The sequence below is a fragment of the Diplotaxodon limnothrissa genome, linkage group LG16, assembly GCF_057381915.1.
Source record: "Diplotaxodon limnothrissa isolate DT_005_m linkage group LG16, D_limnothrissa_male_GT1.1, whole genome shotgun sequence".
Classification (NCBI taxonomy): Eukaryota; Metazoa; Chordata; class Actinopteri; order Cichliformes; family Cichlidae; genus Diplotaxodon; species Diplotaxodon limnothrissa.
This window is the reverse complement of record NC_140611.1, coordinates 30,703,597-30,723,916: the sequence shown is the minus strand read 5'-3', so window position 1 is coordinate 30,723,916 and position 20,320 is coordinate 30,703,597. Positions and strand designations below refer to the sequence as shown.

Here is a 20,320-nt window from a genome sequence, read left to right as displayed (position 1 = left end):
CGTTATGAGTAACAGCCGACAAAAAAGAAAAACGTCCGGGGTAGCCAATAAAGAGGCAGCATGGAGGTATACCTTCATCTCTGCTCTGTATCAGGCAGGGCTCAATCCTGCATATACTGCTATGTAATAGCAGGGAGGTTATTGCTGACACACACACTCACACTCAGTGGCAGGCAGAAATTTAACCGCCAGGCTAATGCTCACAAACTCGTACACGTGTTTGCACACAAACTCACAGAGGCCAGCCTGTTCTTTGATGCCAGCCAGAACCTCGGCCCTCTATCAAAGTGACAGTCAGGCACCAGAACAGACGTTTGACTTCAGCAAGGAAATGCTTCCAAGAAACCTTCAGCCCTCATGAATGAGAAAGAGAAAGCTCACAGAGAGGAAAGTCGGCCTTTTCGATGCCTGATAATCAAACACCCTGCTTGCCACTGACCCCCTTCAGGAGCCCTCATTCTTCCTTTCATTCCATCCAACCACCCACCCAGAAAAAAAGAAAAAAAACCTGCTGCACTGTCACGCTTCCAGAAGACACTAAAGCTGCCATCCTCACACACAGGTAGGAAAACTCAGCAGAGAGGAGAAAATCAGGTACAGGATGGCTTGAACATTAATCTTTTAAATTACCTCAATCACTTAGTCAAACAGAGCTGAGCTGAGCTGCAGGCTGAGGCGGGGTTTCAGAAACTGTAGACCACCGCCTTCTCCCGCCCTCCTCCTTCCTCTTCCTTCTCCCACCACCTCAGTGACCGCCGCTGTGCTGCCATGCCCACACTTGTTTGGGTGGTTGTTTACTTGTGTAGCCACAACCCCCACCCCAACACCCCCACCGCCTGCTTCACTGCAACGTCCACACTAGCTACCAGCTTTTATTTAGTGTTCTACCATCCTCGGAGTGATGTGGTCAGGTTTGGGTCACTCTGCCAGTCTCGAGGCACAGGGACCACATTGACCGAGGCGGCCAACTAATGGTCATTGCGGGCAGCCTCAGCCTGAATCAATAGCCTTATTTACTGCTAGAACATGGGAGAAGGAGGAGGAGGAGGACGTGGCAAATATGTGCTTCACCCCTGCCGTTAGTTTTGGAAGGCAGCACAGATAAAATCCATATTAAAAATCAATTTATGCACTAATATTCAGCAGACCCACCGCAAGAACTGGGAGCACTCAGTGACCCTATAGTATGGCTCGTCCAGCCCATGTTTTCCCTCTGGATGAGTGAACAGCAAGGCTCAGAGTAGAGCCCCAAACACTGGGTGCTGCTGTGAGAAGGGTGCTGCTGGAAAAGTTGTGAGCACACGGGATTTCTGGCAGGTCTGCAGGTCTTGCTGGTCCACTTAAGAATTTTTAGGATTTGCTGTCGGGTATACCTCAGACGAGAAACTTAAACACACCAATTTCTCCCCGATGAGGATGACAGCATTTGAAAGACACTGCTGTGGCGCTGACTGAAGTGGCACAGACTGTTAAAAACACAAACCTAACCAGCAAAATGATTGCTTTTTTTCCACTGTTAAGACTTTCCCTTCCCTCAGGACTGCCATATGACAGGGTGATGGACAGGTCTCCTAAGCAAACAGTGTTAGCAGTGGCCGTGAAGGCCTCGCTGCAACGCTTAACTGCTTCTGTAAGTTAGTATCTGTGTTTGCGGTATGTTTTTCACGCATCAATCACTGTCGTTATCTGGTGAGAAATCGACTGGGCTGAAATAACAAAAGTACATTCAAGTCCAAAGACACATTCATGAAAAATGTGCATGTTTGGCAGCTTGTTTAATTTAGCATTGTTTCCTAGAGTTTCTTTAATTAAAATAGCTCGGCTGGTTTAGAGTTAAAGAAAAGTTCCTTCAGTTGCTTCTTCAAGTGACAGCTAATCCCACGACTAACCTACTTTCAGTAGATTTTTACACCAGCTCATAAGCCAAAAAGGAAAAAAATGAATAAATCAGAAAACATTTTTGTTGTTACGCTGACCTACACCTGCCAACCTAAAGATGTGTGCAGCTAATTGTCACATCCCATCAGCAGTATGACCTATGTGAGTCAACATAACTGGAAAACTCAGGTACTCAGGTAATCATGGTGCTTCTCTCTTTCTCGTTCTTTCTTGTTATATTCAGTGTAATATTTGTAAGGAAGCTATTTTATTGCATAATAGTAATATACAGTTTTATCAGCTTCCACAAGAACTATTTTCCTTCTCCCGTCTCTTTGTGCTCCACTCTGTGTGTGTGTGGAGGTCCACTTGCAGTGAGGCTGAGACCTGGGAAAGAAGAAACTAATATGAATATGAAGTAATGTGTAACAGTAGGGAAGTAAAGGAGACCAGGGGGACATTAAAATAAAAATAGTAGTACATTTAGCATTTTTTAATCTGTACAGATCTGTACAGATGCATCTAGTTGTGTTTGAGGCCTAAGCTTGAATGAGGTTTAAGTGATACTGGGTATATGAATATTATTTTAAATGCCCTTTGCGTATTTTAAGGGTTTGATAATGGTAAAAAAAAAAAACAATAATAATAATAATAACAACAACTTAGATCTGTATAACACCTTTCAATAAACCTAAAGACAGTTACAAATAAATATACCAAAAATAAATACTAATAAATAGGGCAGGACAATATGGACAAAAATATTTATCATGATATATATTTGCAAATTTGCGATAACAATAGAACTGATTACATAATTGATGCGAGACAAAATACTTTACAACTCCACAACTTTATCAGTGCAAAAAAACCCATCAATTTATTTTCACTTAAACAAGCAGCTGTTGCTGAATTCTCTCGCAGCTGCTCTGTTCCCATGTTCTACTGTGTGACTGATAGCCTTGAGTTTAAAATCCGCTTCATACGCATGTCTCTTAACAGGTGTCATTTTGGGCTCCTTATACACACACAATACGGTAATATTATGTTGAAGCGCAGTACGTATTACTCTGCGAGGCTCCTGACTACGGTAGCTGTAATGCTCCGACAATCCATCAAGCGGTGCGGATTCATAGATTACCAAAGTCAAACTAGACACTTTTTTGCAGATTTTCGAGCACCGTGTACCACATAAAATCGGTTCGAGGTCAGTAAGCGCAACCAGAATTCATACATAAGGCACACTGGATTATAAGGTGTGCTGTCAATTTTTGAGAAAATTAAAGGCTTTTAAGAGCGCCTTAGCGTCCGAAAAATACAGTAATAACGACGGCCCGCTTGCATGTTCTACAAAAAACTGTGCTTTGGTGCCTATCTGACGGACAAAAACCAAACCAGTTTCACGTCACTGAAGTTGCACCATTTTTACCAACCAATTCTGGTTCATCTGTTTCATTCAACGATCTGCTTATGCCCTTCTCATTCGCCGCCATGTCCGTATGAAAACAAAGGCACTGCGCATGCACATTTTACCCATATTCTATCGCGATATTTGATTTTCTTATCATTGCCTAACATTGTACCGGTATTACTGTGAATGGTATAATATGGCCCAGCCCTACTAATAAATAAATAAATATACAAAATAATAAATATATTAAAATTACAAAAGATAAACTAGGGCCCATAAAACCAGTTGCCCGAGCTGGTCTTAGCCTCTTAATCCCAGTAGAATTAAGACTAAGGAAAGTAAAGTTAGTTAGTGAATAGACTTTAAAGTGTTATTAGCATTGGTACACCGCCACTGCTATGGATGCAAATAAAGTCACATTATGGTATCACATTGGGAGGCTTTCAGAAGGCTGTTTGTATATGAATGCACAGGTATGTGAGGGGTGGGTGGGCAGAGAAATATCAGAGTAGTTTGCTGGAAAACCTTGAAGCTCCCATGACAAAAGCAGCAGCCAAAGTAAATGTCTGCCATCCTGAGGAAAAAGATTTCAGTGTTGATGTAGCGGGGTGGGGGGTGGGGGCCATAGATTTGTGTACCGATGTGGTGGTGAGGGGAGAAGGAGTTGATGGGGTGGGGGAGAGGGGGGGGGGGGGTTCCCCTCAGACTGCTTACACAAACACTTAACTATATGTTAGTTCATGAGCACATGGGTTGGAAGTGTGTGCATAAACACGATGGCAAACACAACGCTGGCTTTGGGCTGGACACCGGGGGCTCGTAGAGGATACAGTGCGAACCCTCTCGCTAATAAAATTCACAGTGTTCGTATTAGTGCGATTTAACAGGAAAAATAAACAGTCCCCGTCTCAGGCTTGACTGGGGGGTGGATGGAGATGAGGAGGCCGACTGGCAAAACCTTAGCTTTGGTGTAATGGTGGTGTGGGTGGTGTGGTTATATCTCTATTCAAGGTCAAGGTGGGTAAGCTCAAGATTATCTGCTCATTTAAAAGCGCTTGTCAAAGCACAGAAACATTATTAGAAACTCTTATTTGGAAAAACTAGCATGCTTTGGTTCGCAGATTTGTGTTACTTTTGTATCTAGATGTTACTGTTTATACACATTAAATATTGAAAAGTTAAGCCACTCTGCACTGAATGCATTTTATTTTACCAATAACCATTAAAATCCAAGTTTTTACATTGATCTATTTCCCCTAGAAACATAAATATTTACTTGATATTTTCCCCTTGTGTATGTGAATAGATCTTTGCTCTACTTCCATATTCATATGATGGTGCTCACTGTCCAAAGCTGAATATCTGCAGAATACTATGCAAACTAAAATCCCTTAAGAATTGTTTAGAGAACATAAATGTTAGTTCTTAATGAAAACCTTTGATCCACAAAGTTAGTTGCAGTAAAACACAGTGAAGTATGCATGTTCTTGGCTTAGCTTTGCTGTCCTGTACTCAAAACAGATGCTAACCCTTTTTTTCGAAAGCAGAGACAGTTTGTTCACACGTTCAAGGATGTTAGAAGGTTTGCATTTCTTACTACGTGTTTGAGGATTTATTGGCACTGAGCTGAATTTCTTGGCAGTCTTTGTGGGTCCAACTCAGCTGCAATCCTCACCACTCCTCGTTCTGCTGTTGGCTAACTCTGCATTAGCTTAACTGTCTCCATGAACTTATCAAGAGGCCAGTGGATTCTCAGAGAACTGTTTTCACTCACATATTGGCCATGAATACAAATATTTTTCAAACACTGCTGTTTTGTTATCAGTGTTACACAAGGAAAAGCTGCAGACCTATTCTTTGCAGGGCTGCAAAGTGACCCTCCATTGGCTCCGGCTGCAGCGACACCGAGTGCTAGCAACTTCTGGAGATCAGCACAACCCTCCAATTAGAGCATTTTCATTTTCCACAAAACTATTTCGGCAGAAGCAAATGCTTAAAATAATCACGCACACTCCTCACTCGGGTTCTTTTTTAATATTCCTTTTCTTTACTGTATCAGTGTGTGCCTGTAATTATGCCTCTATATAAATCCAGATCCCACAATTACAACCAGCCCGGGATTCAGGCCCACAAAGCACCGATGCACATGCAGACACTCGCATATATGTACGCACAAACACACTCACACACGTTACCACACACTGCTGCGTCGCCACGGCCTGCGCAACATCTGTTTTCTCACTCCCTGCCGGAACCTGTTCACCCTTTCAGTCATAACCACCACCTATAAAACGCTCCTTTACCAAGTGGTGAGAGTTTCAGAGTGAATGAAAGTTGTTCCAGGTAAAATTAGGAAAGATTACTGGGCTAAACAAGAGCTTGCTGACCAAACATTGTTGAAAATTTGTTGCTGGAGGCACTGAGAATTCTTTTGAGCTGAATTAGATGTACAGATTGAAGGCGGCAGTTTAAAGATGGGGGTAGAGGGCGGCACTGTGGGCGCCGTGCCCAGAAGGGTGAGGCTGGCGCCAGCCTACCAGGGCACCAGGCTGTGAGGCCTGTTTCCTGCTTTATAAAGGGGAATATTAATACCTGTATCTCCCATTAAATCTGTTGGCAAGGGTGCAAGTTCACCTTTAAAAAAAAAAAGTCCCCATTCATGATCCCAGTTTTGCTTCAATCCTCCTGCCTCCCTCCTTTACTCCACTCCCACCCCTCTGTGTGGCTGGGAGATGATGACATATTTATTTATTAACCCTACGGAGTCGCATTCCTGAGCAGCGTTTGTTGTTTTTGCCAACTCTTTGATACATGTCTATATCATCTCCACCAGCCTTTTTTCTCCTTTTCCAGGCCCCCAACTTCTGTTGTCTGCCATCTGAAGCTCCTGGGAGCCTTTTAACTGAGTGCATATGCCTCTGCTTTACGACTTGCCACCTCCAAACATAATAGCTTTGGAAGTAAGCCCCTTCTTTATGGCTGCAGGTCTGGTGCGGTGATTATGGCGGTGCCTGGATTAATTTCGCTAGAGGGGTTGTGAGTTGTACCAGCAAAGAGTCGCGATTGGCAACATATTGGCAGCAGCGTAGCTGACATGCAGGAAATGTGTGTGTGTGTTAGGTCACTATGCACGTGCTTAGGTGAGCCGTGATGGGGCTATTATGAGTATCCTGCCTCTCACACCTCTGATGATGCCTGTTGTAAGTTGTAATTGAACGCACTCAACTCAGCTCTGTCCCCTCACACTGGGACCAGCACCTGTTGGTCCCCACCAGTGATTTGTCTCCGTCTTATGTGGGAGTGAGAGTTGCATGCCTTTAAAAGAAATAAATACACATCAGTATGTGTGGAAAAACAAATTGCCTTCTTTAAGTTCATGGGAAAGTAGTGAACCCCGTCATTTTCTTGTGCTCTTTTTGAAAAGAATGAGAAAACAGTACAAGAAGCAGGTCTAACAGGAGGCCATTAACTCTACCTTTGTGAGTCAGCCTTGTTTTTTTTTAAATGGGATTCTGAAATCAATTTGTTCAAATTGCCTCTATTTAACTTCCCCAAGTACAGCGGCTGAAAGAGATTCCTATCAAAGTAATTACGGAGAATGATTAGGCCCAGATTCATTATGCATAAGAGGATGCAAATGTTAAATAGGGGAGCTGTGTGTGAGAGAGATGCAGGAGATAGGGTTTAGCTTAGCATGGCTGTGACCTCCACTAGAATGCCCGCGGCTCAGCATTTCCTCGAACATGGTCCAGGATAACTGCTGGTTTCTATTGAGGCCATGCATAGTTTTTACACAAGGAATTTGCACATTAAAGGCATTCAACGTGAAATCCAAAAAAACATATTGGGACAATATGTGTGGAGTGTTAGATACTGTTAGCTAGCTTGGGTGTATTCAGTGCTCTGGCTTTGCAGCATTTATTTTTGCTGCAAAGCCAGAAATTTTAACATTGGCGTGTATGTGGATCCGGTCACTTTAGGAACCAGTATATATTAGGGGAATGGCGGTTTTGTCATTTCCTCACAGTCTGCATTTTGCTGTCCATTTTTCAAGCAGTTAATTTATTGGTGGCAAAAAACTCAAATATCAAAAGGCAAAATTGGTGACATTTCTGCATTTGTGTCTCTTGTTGTCTGTCCCCAGTATCCCGTTTTTCCAGCCCAAGGTTGACACCCCGGCTCAGCAGAAAAAGGGCGCTGTCCATCTCGCCACTGTCAGATGCTAGCATTGACCTGCAGACCATGATTCGTACCTCACCCAACTCCCTGGTGGCCTACATCAACAATTCACGCTCCAGTTCAGCCGCTAGCAGCTCCTATGGGCACCTTTCAGTCGGCGGAATCAGGTATAATTGCGGTTCATACAAGAATACTGTATGAACATTGACAGGCATATTTATAGTTTCCAGCAACTGTAGTCTGCAGGCGTCTGTTGATTCAGATCTACCACAGTTATTAATTAGTCACACTTTTAAAAATCACCATTTTTCTTGAAATATCCATTATAATCAAGTTCCTTTTTTGGGTGGCTAGTAAATGTATATATTTTCTATTCACAGCTATTAAAAACAAATGGAGCGAATTTATTGTATTCATACTGTTACAACAAACCAGTAGACATGCAGGGTGGCTTCAAGTTAAGCAAGATTGCTTTGAAGAAAAGATGACACATTCTTCTCCAAAAACTATTAAAAATACATCAGTGAGCATTTTACAACTATCACTTAAAGTGTAAGGTTGCACTGGAAGTAAAGGTGCAGTGTAAGTGGGGGCTTGTCCGGGATTTGGACTGAAACCACACAAAAAAACAATTCTGTAGTCGTTGACTTGGTCTTTATGAGGCATTTTAGATTCAGAGTAAAATCGACTTTCCTGCAGTGCCAGGTTACACTACATGGTCCTTGCTTCAAAGGAGAATGCTAGCTTATCTATTTTCACTTGGTAGTGAGGGACAATGCGACCATGATTCCAGTTGCTTTAATGTTAGTAGACAAAAGTCTCCAGCCATGTTAGCCTTAAAATATCTTTTTTCCTCTCACCCCCTCACTCAGCCCGACATTCAGCTTCCCCCATCACATCAACCCCGTTGCCTACCAGCAGCTGTTGTCCCAGCAAAGGAGTCTCAACGCCTTTGGCCACACGCCTCCTCTCATTCAACAGTCGCCATCTTCGTTCTCTGCTCGTCAACACCCCCTCACTGCATCACCTATGTCCTCCCACAATAGCACCAACTCCGAAGCAAACCAGGTAACATTCATGTCTTTATATTTTAAAGTTATACCTCAGATTGCATTATACGGATATGTAAGCTTGGGATGAATACAGATTTTCTCTGATTACCAAATTTTCACTTTTTATGTCATGATTCTAATGTTTTGTGATCACTAGGTCACATAAACATTAATAGAATAAACAAAGTTTAAGTCTTGTGGTTCTCCAACAAGCAAAACCTTTATAACATTCACCGGACACTATCCCCTAGACAGTTGCCAGTCTTCCCAGGGAAGGGAACTTCACCCTGAGCTCAGAATGTGCAATGCTCTGCAGCTACACCTCAGATTCTGCAGGCCTCAGTTGTTATGCTAATGTTCATGACAGTACAATTAGAAAAAGACTGAACAAATATGACTTGTTTGGAATTTCTGGGCTGTACTTAGTTTTTACGCTGTTACTAATGCCACAGTCTCATTTTTCACATGTTGTTGTTCATCTAATGTTTTGTCTTTAAATAAATTTAAGACCTAATAAGGAGCAAATGATTATTTTTATTTTGTCCTGATACATAAAACATTGCAAAGAGTTTAAGTGTCTCTTGAACTTGACCGTAGATAAAGGTAAGAGAAATTGTAAAATAATACTTTGAAAAGAATTCTTCAAATGTAATAGCATACACATTTTAATTACAGATGAAAATAAAATGTAAAAAACAAACAAACATGGCAACCATAACAAGTAAAATAAACCAAACACAAGTTGATATCTCTGCAACACGATACGCAGACATCTTGGACAAAATGTCCAAACTGCTGTTTCTCCACATTCTTTTGATATTTTTAGATAATTTTAGAAGCTATAAAACTCCAACAAATAGTCGTAAAAAGAAGATAGTGAACCGAGACATAGATTTGAGGTGCTGGAACAAAGCCTAATTGCATGAGTTATCATGAAGTATTTTTACAAATGATGTCTCAGGTCAGAAAAATGTTTGAGGCTCCTTCCCAGTTCCATCTGTCTTACTTCCCACTGTCTCCTCTGCTCCACTTTATCAGCCCACTGTCAACACCGCAGCCCCTCGTAATGTAAACTTCCCACTTGGTGAATCACTCCATCTCACACTACACGCCACTGCCTCCAGCTCTGTTTCAGCACTGTGTCTGCTGAATCCAAGTGTGCTGGAGTGTACTGTATATTTGCACCTTTCTGCACACACTCACACACACAGCTTTATTTCTGTAGTGATCAGAACCATATTTCCCTCTTGGTTTCCAGCCAACTGAATGAATCATCGAGGCCCCTAGAACTGCACTGTAGTGTTCTGGGTGGGATTAGAAGATCCCCCTCTCCATTGTTGGACTTCCTCCAACGAACCTCAATAAACACACACACACTCATATCCATCCTTTCTTTTCTTCTCCATTAGAGCTTTAACAGGCCTTCGTAGTCTTTGTCTTTTCAGAATCAGTCGGCAGATCAAAGCCCTCTCGTCGCCCCCACATACACTCACATACTCCTCTAGCCCCGACCCTGCCTCCTCCCCCAATCTGTAGCGAGGGTAATAACTCCTCTTCTTTCATATTTCCTTGCGGCTTTGGCGATCATAAAGCAGTCTAAACTGTTTAGTCTCGGTGGCGGGTCCTAGTCTGACTTATGAACCGTGGTGCCTGGTGCAACCAGGACTTGTCACATCTCTTTGCAGCGGCATAGCGTAACTTTGTGACTCCCCTCTGCTCCCTGTGGTGTGGAAAGCAGTAGAGTCTGGTGCTCAGTCGTTGGTTTAATTAAAAGGTGAGGGAGTGGGAAGATTAATAGTTCACAAATGAATGAATGGTTAGGGATGGTTTGTATTACGAGTAATGGAATGGTTGGCTGATAAATTATGAATGAGATATTTCCAGTGTCAAGGGATGGCTGAATATTTAAAGAGACAAACTCAAAATTTTAAAATCAAAACCTGTAAAAATAAGGATTTGGGATTTGTGTTTTTTGTTTTGTTTTGTATTTTGTATTTTAAGCACCAAAAAGTAATCTCCATTATATTCAAGGGAAGGCAAACATCAAAACACCAAAAGCTTGATGTAAACTGGGCATTAGGATTGACAAGCAAAACTAGTGGCCCAAGGATAAACGTGTAAATAAATAAATATATATATATATTTCTAGGTGTACTGTCCCTTTAAGAACGATAATTCTAACTAATTTTCCTTCAATAAAAAGAAATGTAGGTAATGACAACCAGTTAAAAACACATTCCTCTGTTCCTTCATGTCTTTCAGAACGCCAGTGGAGATCCAGCAGTCAGCAGCACTGTCAACCCACTGACCACGAAGAGGTCAAAGGTGAAGACCGAAGCAGAGGGTCCACTGCCCATTTCACCATCGTCTCAGGTGAGAAAATAATAAGCTCCTTAAAGTGGGAGAGTGGTGCACCTTAAAGTTAGGTTGCTAATTAGTCTCTAATTGATTATAAGTAATGGATACAAATGCAGCTTTAATATGTGACAAGAGGTGTGTTTTTTTACAACTCTTCCTCTGTAATAAAGAGGTTGATAAGATAAGAGAAATGCAAAATAGTGCGGAATGCTTCTTAATGACTTGTGAAAGGTTAAGTCTTGTTTTTTGTTTTGTTTTTTTAACTCATTTAAATTGGATGCACGTATTTGATATCTGAAGTATCATACACTTTGTCTCCAGGACCACGGTGGGGGGATCCTGGACCTGAGTGAAGATCTGGATAAAGATGAGTGTAAACAGGAGCCAGAGGCCATCTATGAAACCAACTGCCACTGGGATGGCTGCTCCAAAGAGTACGATACCCAGGACCAACTCGTTCATGTGAGTTTTTGAGTACTCAGTTGGATTTTTTTGTTTGTTTGTTTTTTAATGACAGCCAGCCAGCAGACAGAGGACATAAATCCAGCGATTCCCACAGGATTAGATTATATTGCAGTGGTGAACGGGGACGTGCAAGCTTTCTTAATTAGATTAATAAGTAATATAGACTTCAGGAACCGGCCCTGCAGCCTCAGTCAGTTTAAACCAGTTGCACCTGCTGCAGGTTCTGGACTGCTCATCCAGAAACAGATTTTAAAAGCAGAACAGGAACTCCAAAGATGGATTTAGAGTCTGTCCCAATACGAGACATCACAGACCACAACAAGAACGACCTTGTTAGCATGTCTTAATGCATCCTCAATCATCAAGGAAAGGAAATTCTAAAAAGCTGATTCTGTTCTCACACTGAAAACACTGTCTAGATGGACAGAATCAACTTTTGGGGACCTTGTTAGCAGTAACCAACTTTTTCAAAATAAGAGCATTGTCTATGAATTTAAAATATATTCTAAAATGGTTGAGAGTTGCAAAAAAAATACTCAGTTAACGTTGGGAAACACCAAAACTGCTAAATTAGAAATTCCTTTAAAGAAATACATACTACCCTCCTTAATCCCTGGTGGTTGTTAGGGTTCTATGTTGTGTTGCTCATTATGTTGTCAGTATCTGCTGTTTTGTTTGCAATGACAGTGGATAGACTACTGTTGTTGTGTAAAAACTCAAAAGTTCAGATTCCTCTTCTGCTCCTAATTAAATCCATGCTGATTGGGTCCACTCAGAAAGCTGAGTAGTGACCGGTCTCTTTCTGTTGGGTCGACACGCGTAATGTTAATGAGCCTGCTGGCTCTTGCCAAATTCAAGCCCAAGCCCTGCAGCTGTGCCCACCCCTCCACAAGCCCAGAGACCCCTAACCCCTAACCTCTTACTCCCAGCAACACCCCCAACCCCCGAAGCCCAAAGGGCCGGTCATAAATCCATCGTCATGCCAGCAACTTTGGGGTTATGCACCCTTGCTTTTTCCAGGCCAACTTCTCTTCTCTACACTTTCTGACTGGCAGTGAGTCACCTCCGAGTAGCAGTAGGAGAGTCATATGTCAGGTCCATAGACCTACAGACCAATGGGAGGAGGTGGACAGGTCGCTATAAGCTGCTACACGCAGGACCAGAGTTACCTTTAACAACTTTGCAAACTCTGTGGACCAGTAGAGGACTGTGCTGATAAACAGTGCCAACAGTGCGTTTATGTTCCTGTTTTCTATAAAGTATAAATTACATGGGTGTGACCTCTAACACCACCTCTCTGAGCACATCTGGGGTTTCACATGAGGTTCAAACATCATCAGCGAAAAGAGACCAAAACAAACACACATACACACCACACACACACACCTGTGGGTTTCTTGTGGTTTCTGTTTGACCAGAGTAATCCTGTTTCAAGAACCTCCAAATTATGGATTCACAGTAGTGTGTAACCTGAAAATAGAGACCTCTGCGTGGGCCACACACTTTTTTCCATTCCTCCTCCTCTTCCTCCTTCCTCCCAGAATAGCCCTCAGTAGAATTGCTAACCACAGACCTTTTCTGCTGGTGAAGAAGTGGCCACATAAGTGGAGCATTGTAGGCTTGGATGTCCTCAGGAAATGAGGTGGTTCCTCTGGGTGTGTGGATATTTGAATGCGGTGGACGGGACAAGTGTTTTGAAATGTGTCTGTTCAGAGAAATCATGTTTGACTGCAGCAGAAGTCATGTGACTAAATATGCTGTAGCTGAGGACATTTTGCCTTGAAGTGCTCTAGGCTGTATGTACGTTGGACTCCAGCATGCCATTCTTTTTTCTCTTCACGCCTTTGATAATTGAGTACTGTCTAATTTCTCTGAAGACTTTCTGCATATTTAAAGTGCAAGTTAAAAAGTCACATAGAAACTGTTTCGATTGACCTCATGATCCATCGAAATGAAGGAAATGAAGGAATGCAGTCGGAAATCCTCTTCTTGATCACTTTTTCAAGGATCCGCTGTAGTTCCTTTTCCAAGAGAAATGTGAACACAAACACAGCCTGAAAACACACACACACACACACACACACACACACACACACACACAGCCTTTGTAGCTTTTGTCTACTATTGACAAAGGCATAATAACTGTCAGCTATAATGGATTGCAGAGTGATGTCAGTGAGTCAAGCATGCATGGACACATGAGGCGGGAGCCTATTCTGGTGGGAAAAAGACAAGAATTTGCTGACTCTTCTTTAGCATTTTGTTACGTTATTTTCATCTTTAGGGAAAAGTATCATAGAACTGTGACAATTTACTGGAATCAATCTGTATGTACAGCATATCAACAATGACCACATCCACGGTGAGAAGAAAGAGTTTGTGTGTCGCTGGGAGGAGTGTTCACGGGAGCAAAAGCCCTTCAAGGCACAGTACATGCTGGTGGTCCATATGAGGCGACACACGGGGGAGAAGCCCCATAAGTGCACGGTAAGCGCCTCGTATTCTTGGTAATTTGCTGACTGGTATCACAAGCCATCATCTCCCATAATGCAGCCAGCACCATTTTCCAGCTCGGATTGCAATGCAAGCTATTTGGCATAGTTGGTGACATCCAGAGAAATACAGACATACAGAGAAAACCTAACGATCCACTATAAGCAGCAAAAGGCAACAGGGGGGAAGAAGAATTCCTTTCATAACATATATGGCATAGGTTATAAAACCCACCTGTTAAGCAATGATGTATTAACTTTGTTTCCAAAACCATAAACCTAGGTGTGATCTGCAAAAATGCTTTTTAACAATGTGTGTGTGCATAACAATGAGAAGGCAGACACAAAATCTCCTCTCAGATTCACTAAAGTTCCTGCAGAGCCACAGCAGACATGATACAACTAGTTATACACACTGACTTTAATTCTCACAGTTGGTTCATTGATCTGTGTAAAAACACTGGAGAGGCCCTTTAACCTTCTTGTTAACATGTTAACCAACTAGTTGAAGTTGGAATTTATTCCGCCGCTTTAGCAGTCAAAGAATGTCAGCCCTTTAGTGCGTCAGTTTCGCCTGTGGAAAAAACTCCCTTACAAAAAAACTTGATATGATTTTCTTTGTGCGTACCACCACTATATTTCCCGTGTTTGATAAATCATGGGCTTTCATTGAAGCCTTCATTTGCTGTGTGAAGATCAAATTGAGGGGCCTGTTTGCTTGGCTTCAAAGCTCACTCTGGGCCTCTCATGAATGTATTAAAACAGATGACTTGTGAAGGATAAAGTTAAGAAAGCTGATTGACAGTGTGGGTGTGTAATTAAAATTTGCAGACAAGCAGGGGGCCATGGGTCCTTATTAAGACCAAGCTGTATATTCTGCACACAAATCCCACATGCATCTTCTCCTAACTCCCCTTTAGTCTTTTCTTTTTAAGGATGAGTCTTCGGACTTTTTCATCCCCTTTCTGGGCTGCTCTAATTTGATTCTCTTTTAATTTCAGAGCCAATTACACTCACAATGACTGCTCAGAAGGAATACCAAATTATAGCTTGTACAGTATAAGTGAATACAAAGGCTAAACACAGACTTCTCTTTGTCTCAACAAAGTGCACCAGACAAAGAGCTCTACCACACCTCACACTTAGTTTGGATTTTTTGTGTAATAGCCCTTTTTTTACCAAAAGTGTAGCAGAGCTTTGCTTTTGTGTGGCACACCACAGTAGGTGGGCAAGAGTCCAAGAGTAAATGACATTTAAAAACTGGAACAAAAAGAGCTTTTTCGTGTTGTTTTTGTTGTTGTGTTCCGGCTCTTTTCTCTGGCCAGCTGCAGACAAAACAACAGCACTCAAGCATCAATCTCATTGTCCGTCTGTCCCATTGTCTGTCTCTCTGCAGTTTGAGGGCTGTTCTAAAGCTTACTCCCGCCTGGAGAATCTCAAGACCCATCTCAGGTCCCACACTGGGGAGAAACCCTATGTATGTGAGCACGAAGGCTGCAACAAGGCTTTCTCAAATGCCTCAGACCGAGCGAAGCACCAGAACCGCACACACTCCAATGAGGTAAGTTCACACATGGGTCTCATCTGAGCAGCCGGAAAGGTCAGCTAAGATTTAGATTTGCCACAGTAAAAATCATGTTGAATCCATCTTGGCAGAAACCATATGTGTGTAAAATCCCGGGCTGTACCAAGCGCTACACGGACCCAAGCTCTCTCAGGAAGCACGTCAAGACGGTCCATGGACCCGAAGCTCACGTGACCAAGAAACAACGAAGTGACGCTCCCCCAAGGCTACAGCCACCCAAAGGCAATGGGGAGAACGAGGCAAACTCCAAGCACAGCGCAAGAGCCGTAGATGGCAAGGTGGAGGCCAACAGCACCTCTAGGGGAGGGGAAGACTGCCTACAAGTCAAGTCTATTAAGACAGAGAACTCTATGGTGAGTCCTGTTTATCGGTTACACGAGACAGTGGCTCTGGGTGAGCTTTAAAACAGGGGAACAACAGTTATCTTACATTTTTACTAACATTGTTAGTGAGAGGTTCCCTGCTGGACCTGCATGCGTCCTTTCAAACTCACTCTCTGTTTGTTGTCTGAACCTGCTTCTCTCTTTCCTTTGAAACCCTGCTAATGGACAGACTTCACTGAGGTGAGCACGCAGCCTGTTTCAATGTCTTTTTTTTTTTTCAAATTCCTGTATGGTGGAAATGTATGGTGCATGATAATCCATGTTCATATATTTTCTTGCTCCTTTGCATGTAAGACAGTCTTACGCTGCCATTACACTGGATTTTTATATCTATGAGCTCAATATTCAACCAACGATAAAAGTCATTGTCACATTAATACTGAAAGGCAGGGACTTGTGTAGCATGTGTTCTGCTCACAGAACTTTTCTATTATCCACTTGTTTTCTTAAATAAATAAACCTCCTTTATAATTCACAAGAGTATGAAGCTATAGGGCTACTTTAGTTATTACAAAACACCATCACAATCAGAATTTTTTAACTGTGGTAATTATTTAATATTGAAGAATATCTAATAGGATTTTTTTTTAGCTTGGCACAAGGCTGTGTTTTAGTTTTCTTTCATTTATATTCATTTTTAAATTTCACTTTTTAATCATTTTATTTTCTTTTTCATTTACTCAAACAGCAAAGTGAATATTTCTATGATCTACTAACCTCTTGGATTTTGATTCATGACACTTTCGTCTGTCCTCCTCCAGACGTATCAGTCCAGTCCTGGTGGCCACTCGTCATGTAGCAGCGAGCCATCGCCTCTCAGCAGCGCCAACAACAACGACAGTGGGGTAGAGATGGCCGTGCACAGCGGGGGCAGCTTCGGGGACCTCAGCGCACAGGACGAGTGCCCCATGGTTGACTCCACTGTTCCCACTGGGGGCCAGCAGGCTGGGATGGGGCTTCAGTTGAGGAAAGCCACGGGTCACGGTGGTGCAGTCACCATCAAGCTGGAAAACATCAAGAAGGAAAGGCTGAAGACGGTGAGGGACCCCTGCCCCTGGGTTAACTCTGCGCCACAGCCGCTGCAGGGCCAACGCATTAGCATGAAGCTGCCTCCCATACCTGCAGTTGGTAAGGACTACATGTTGAAGAAACACCTCATATTGGGCTGTACTGTCATAGACTGTGAAGTTGGAGATGGAGATGGAATGAACCATTTATACCCATCTTGAAGCCTAAGCTTTAGTTATATGTGCTGCTTAGTTTTTTCTTAAATGAGTGATCATATTTCAATTAAAGGTTGGAGCAGTAAGCTAATGCTAGCACTAATAAGGAACATCCAAAACTTGTCTGTCATACAGAAACCTGCTAATAAATGCTCAGTACATTCCAGTAAAATCCCAGAATTTTACTACCCAAACTGGAGCACAGACTTCTTGGACAGTCTGTCAGTACAGTTAACTACACAACAGCCGTATTATTTGTTCCAAAAGTGATGGTGAGTTTAATCAGGTGAGGTTAAGCCTTGCAGACAGCTAGGAGCTACAGCTCCCTGAACATGTAACAAAGCGGACAGTGCTCTAGCTTTCAGTCCCTGTACAGTTGTTATGAAGGTGGACACTAGCTATAAAGACCAAAAACAGTGATGCTGAGAAATGCTTCCTCTGTAATTATAAACTCATGTGCATATATAATGTTATAATATAATAATATTTATTCTAATCTTTTTATCTGCCAGGGTCCCTGCTGGAGAACTCCAACATGAGTAACTTAAGTGGTTCGTACCCTGGCCAACGCATGGATGACCTGTTGTCATGTGAAGTGACGCTATTGAACCAGCTGAACGAGCGCCGTGACAGCACCACCAGCACCATCAGCTCTGCTTACACCCTAAGCCGGCGCTCCTCTGGTATATCCCCGTGCTATTCCAGCCGTCGCTCCAGTGGGACATCCCAGTTTGGCGCTAATCGCCACAACAATATCAGTTCAGCTGACTCCTATGACCCAATCTCTACTGACCTGTCTCGTCGATCCAGTGAGGCCAGCCACTGCGGAGGTGGCGGTGTCAGCGGAGGAGGTGGAGCAGGCCTTCCAAGCCTTCTCAGTCTTACACCAGCACAACATTATCGGCTAAAGGCAAAGTATGCTGCTGCCATTGGTGGAGCACCACCTACTCCTCTTCCCAACATGGAACGAATGAGCCTAAGGACTCGCATGGCACTCTACAGCGACTCCCAAGAAGGCTCATCGCATCCCTTCCATCAGCCACCCTCTGGAACTGTACCAAGACGGTGCAGTGATATTGGATATGGCACGCAGAGCATGATGCCCCACGAAGTACCCACCAATCTGCCACGCCGTGCAAGTGATCCAGTGCGTCGTACGACACTGGACCCTCTCTCCCTTCCAAGGGTCCAGCGCTACAACAGCATGAGCAGCATGAACCCCATGAATGCTCCACCAGCTGCAGAACGTCACCAGACACTGGCTACACAGGGCTATACTCGCTCTGATGGAAGCCTGCAACGCTACCCATTTGCCCCCAGACCACCAAGCATTTCTGAGAATGTAGCCATGGAGAACATGGCGGTAGATGGAATGATGGTTGGGGGTGAGCAGGGTGGAGAGGATGATATGGTGCTTCCAGACGATGTGGTACAGTACCTCAGGTCACAGAATTCTGGCCCCTCTACTCACAACTTGGGACAAACCGACTATAATTCCCACGGTCAGACTCAGGGCTACCAGACAGGCGTGGCTCCACCAGCATCATTTTTTGCGCAGAGGAGGATGGCCATGGTGGATACCATGATGGCTCAGTCCAATCAGGATGTGCAGTCCTGCCAGATGGGTCCGGGAGGTGCTCAGCAGCCTTTTGCAGCACCATCAGAAAACATGAACAAGAATAACATGCCAGTGCAGTGGAATGAGGTGAGTTCAGGAACAGTGGACACCACAGCCAAGCTTCCCAAACAGCAGCAGCATCCTCTCAGGGGGAATCTAGCTGTTGTACAGCAGAGGCAGAACTTTGGGTCCTTCCAGACACAAGGTCAGGGCTTGAGCAACAACCAGCAAGTTGTGCCTATGAGTCAGAATATATCTATGCAGGGGTATGCAAACCACAGCAACCAGAGGCTGATGAACATCTCTCTACAGCAGCATCCACAACAGAGACAATGCAACAGCGTGAACTTTAGTAACCAAATGAGTCCTCAGCAAGGGTTTGGCCAAGAAGCAATCCCAAGTTCTATATCTGGAAGCACTAGCATGAGACCTACGCGCAACAGTATGGCAGATCAAGAGGTCCAAAGTTACAGATCAAGGACACAGACTGATGTCTATTCTTATGTCAGCCAAGTGGATCCTCAGCAAAATTACGTTATCTCCCAACAGCAGCACAATGTCCAAAATGGAGGCAGAGGAATGTTACAACCCAGGCCTCCCACAGAGCCCAGGTCTACTGCCAGACCACACGGAGGGTCTAGCATGACACAACCGAGCCGATTGCTCAAGTCATCGGATGTTTGCCCCGGTCAAGGTAATGATACCTCTGAGGCAAGCCCAAAGAGGCCCAGTGGGTCAGTAGCCCATGACAGCAACTCAGAAAATCCAAACTCCGCTGTGTTCTACACAGGTCAGATTCACGTGTTTGAGCCACCTTCTGTCAGCTTTGATGCTCCCATGTCCCCATGTGCCAGTCAGGCTCCTTCCAGCAACAACACTTCTGCAGCCAACATGGCTTCACCAGGCGTCAACCAGGTCTCCAGCAGCACAGTGGATTCTTCCACCAGTGGATCTGGGGCCACAGAGCACGCCCAGATCGACTTTGATACCATGCTTGATGACGGAGACCACTCAAGCCTAATGTCGGGCACCCTGAGTCCAGGCCTTCTGCAGAGCCTCTCTCAGAGTTCCTCACGTCTCACCACCCCCCGCAACTCTGTCACCCTCGCTTCTGTACCGGCAGGGATTGGCAACATGGCCATCGGTGACATGAACTCTATGCTCACAGCCCTGGCTGAGGAAAGCAAGTTCCTCAACATGATTAGCTGAGAGCAATCAAACACCTCATCATCCATCCATTCTTACCATGAATATCAGGAATATAAAGACTATACAAGAAAGCACTGATTGTACAATGCAAAACTGCTCATTACATAAACTTTTTCTACACTGTTCATAGTAATATGCTTATCCTGTAATATTTGTTTCAGATTATATGTTACATTAAAAGGTTAATAGTAAATATAGATACGGTTAAGGATCATTTTCTATCATTTGTTAAAAAGCCATACTTTTTAGCTACAAGTCTATGATAGCCCAGGGTATATAAACAGATCAAGAACAATTGCCATTCAGTATTTGCCAGCGTAATAGGCCTTTAAAAAGTGGTGCACTGATAGCAGTTCACATAGTGCCTTGATGAGGTCATCAAGTGTGAGAATCTGAATATGACACAAAAACCGAATTATCAGGAAATGGACACAATATGTGGATAGACTGTTATGTTTGTAGATGAT

The 20,320-nt window shown here is 43.4% G+C and overlaps 1 protein-coding gene across 1 annotated transcript in view; it reads left to right on the top strand.

The window, feature by feature from the left end:
* Nucleotides 1–19,868, top strand: part of gli2a (GLI family zinc finger 2a) — a 63,377-nt gene extending 43,509 nt beyond the window's left edge. The window contains exons 5-13 of the mRNA XM_085373740.1: nt 7,434–7,635; nt 8,341–8,536; nt 10,783–10,893; nt 11,200–11,340; nt 13,681–13,830; nt 15,232–15,396; nt 15,492–15,773; nt 16,565–16,931; nt 17,539–19,868. Coding sequence (XP_085229866.1) covers nt 7,434–7,635; nt 8,341–8,536; nt 10,783–10,893; nt 11,200–11,340; nt 13,681–13,830; nt 15,232–15,396; nt 15,492–15,773; nt 16,565–16,931; nt 17,539–19,853 — 3,929 coding nt within the window. The 3' untranslated portion in view covers nt 19,854–19,868. The remainder of the gene's footprint in view (nt 1–7,433; nt 7,636–8,340; nt 8,537–10,782; nt 10,894–11,199; nt 11,341–13,680; nt 13,831–15,231; nt 15,397–15,491; nt 15,774–16,564; nt 16,932–17,538) is intronic.
* Nucleotides 19,869–20,320: the final 452 nt, after the last annotated feature.